The following is a 2340-nucleotide window of genomic DNA, read 5'->3' as shown; positions in this document are numbered from 1 at the left end:
ATATGGGGATGAAGACAGATCAGAGAGGGTGACCACAGAACTGTTTAATGATCAGTTAACTATCATTAATGATGGATGTATAATCACTGAAATCCTATAATGGGTGTCGTGGTCAATGTAACATGCTGCTGTCAGATGTATGGATTAGGAGAGGAATTGTAGGCACACTATTATAGACATACAAAGTTTTATACTGTTTGTGCGCGCTCGCGCGCGCGCGTGTGTGTGTGTGTGTGTGTGTGTGTGTGTGTGTGTGTGTGTTTCAAAGAGCATTCTTATCATTGAAATTGCTTGTTAATTAAGGTCATCCTGGTCATCTCAGTATTGGATTAAATTAATTAAATTAATATTTGCTTTTTATTATTGGTTAATGAAAACTGCAATGGTTACTGCATAACAGCAACAATTAAATAGAAAGGCTACAAGTGCTATATAAGTGAATATAAGTGCTATATAAGAAGATATTTATCTTATTTTTGCCTTGTACATAACTTATCCTAGGATAATTTCTTTATCCTAGGATAATTTCTCAGAACACTTTAGAGAATGAAACAGAGCATACATAGCTCATGTCTTTTGTTTAAATACATTTATTTAAAACTTGCTATGGTCCACACTGGGTCAAATCAACTCTTTAATACCAGGAGTCCATAATTCGCCTCATGCTCATGAACCTCGTGCTCTGAATTCCCCACCAGCGGCTGAGGTTCCTGTACTCTCCTGGCCCAAAGTACCACATCCTGCCCTTGTAGTTGGGGTATTCGTACATGAGCCAGTGGCCATCCATCACGTGGCAGGATCTGCAGCCGTGGGGCCAGCTGCAGCGTTCCATGAAGGAGTCACAATCATTGCTTATGTCCATCATTTGGCCCATGAAGTTCTCCTTCTCGTAGATCCTCATCCTGTGGGATCCGCTGTACTGTTTGATGAGAGAAATAGCAGCGTGTTAGTTACATGCCCATGCCTTGTAACCTGGAGGCTTTCCTGTGTGTCTGTGTTGGAGGGCTGGTAAGCGTACCTTGGGGATCATGCGGCAGGACCTGATCCAGCCGTTCATGCCCCACATGCCCCAGAAGTCGCTGTACTCGCCCTTCTTGATGAAGAACTCATTGCCCATGAAGCGGGCGCGGTCGTAGAGCATCCAGCAGCCACTCTCCACCCTGCAGGAGTGGCAGCGGCTCAGGTGGGGCGCCATGTCAAAACAGTCGCTGGTACATTCCCATGAACGCCCCGTGAAGTTCCTGTTCTCGTAGAAGATAACCTGCACAGTGAAAAGCCAGTGCACACATTCCAAAGTGGAACACAAAAGAGCAGAATACCAGAGGTGTTTTGCTCAGGTCGACTCTGCGTCCCTCTTTGATGTGTGCCACTTACCTTGCCCATGGTCATTTTGGCTGCTTTGATTAGTCAGAGCTGTTTCCAGCTGGTGGCTGGCTTGCTCTGCCCCGTTTAAACTGTGCATTTATACTTGACCAAAGCCAAAGGACATGTGCCTCCTATTGTCCAAAAGCCCCGAGTAAGCAACTTAGCACAGAGACCCATGAAGAGAGGAAAGAATCATGCCTTTACGGACTTTACAGCAGGCCCTACAGGCACCACAACACAGGCAAGCCTTTATTTTGAAAAAAAATCAAAACTTTTCAAACTTTACTGTTTTGACAATACATGTATTGCAAAGAAATGTATACCAGATCTTTGTAACCAAATTAATAGCACTGTTACCTAACTTATTCTAATTCATTGTAATCCTTTTTATCTCTCACTGTTATTTTGTTGAATTGTTAGTAAATGTATCATGTGGTAAATATTAGAATGTACAGTATAGAAAGTGGGAAACAGAGGTGAACAAGATTGGAGAAAGAGAACAAGTGAGCCAGCACACAGTATCTGTGTGTGTGTGTGTGTGTGTGTGTGTGTGTGTGTGTGTGTGTGTGTGTGTGTGTGTGCGTGCGTGCGTGCGTGCGTGCGTGCGTGTGTGCGTGCGTGCGTGTGTGCGTGTGTGAGTAGGTGTGTGTGTATGCGTGTGTGTGCTTGCTTCATTAAAAGTTCAGAGTTCGGAGAGTTTTCTGTTTTGAGTGTGAGATAAATTTAAACACAAATAATTCCCAGTGTATTCACATTTGCGTCTATGTGTGTGCGTGCACATATGTTTTTTGAATGAGGTAAAAAAGAAAATATTCTGCTAAGCTTAATAAAACCTTTAAATGTGTAAACCCAAAACACCTTTGAAGTGAGTTTTTCTGTACTGCTTACAGTCCAAGATTGGTGTGTCTGGCTTACGGTGTGTTTTAGATAAGGCCTCTGTTCTGTCAGACTAATTCTTATTATCTAAAAAGAAAA

At 42.9% G+C, this 2340-nt stretch overlaps 1 protein-coding gene across 1 annotated transcript; it reads right to left on the bottom strand.

The window, feature by feature from the left end:
- Positions 1–567: 567 nt before the first annotated feature.
- Positions 568–1512, bottom strand: LOC113587272 (gamma-crystallin M2-like). The gene is made up of 3 exons (XM_081720067.1): positions 1375–1512; positions 1019–1261; positions 568–919 (listed from the first exon to the last, which is right to left on the bottom strand). The coding sequence occupies exons 1-3, from the start codon at positions 1387–1389 to the stop codon at positions 635–637; spliced, it is 543 nt and encodes a 180-aa protein (XP_081576193.1). The 5' UTR covers positions 1390–1512; the 3' UTR covers positions 568–634.
- Positions 1513–2340: the final 828 nt, after the last annotated feature.

This window comes from Electrophorus electricus, chromosome 8 (genome assembly GCF_041902795.1).
Source record: "Electrophorus electricus isolate QZ-2024a chromosome 8, ASM4190279v1, whole genome shotgun sequence".
Classification (NCBI taxonomy): Eukaryota; Metazoa; Chordata; class Actinopteri; order Gymnotiformes; family Gymnotidae; genus Electrophorus; species Electrophorus electricus.
This window is presented reverse-complemented; position numbering and strand designations above follow the sequence as displayed.

Excerpts from the sequence above, each read along its gene's own strand:
- LOC113587272 (XM_081720067.1), bottom strand. Across the intron at positions 920-1,018 it reads CCTGCCGCATGATCCCCAAG|TACAGCGGATCCCACAGGAT; the intron begins GTACGCTTACCA and ends CTCATCAAACAG.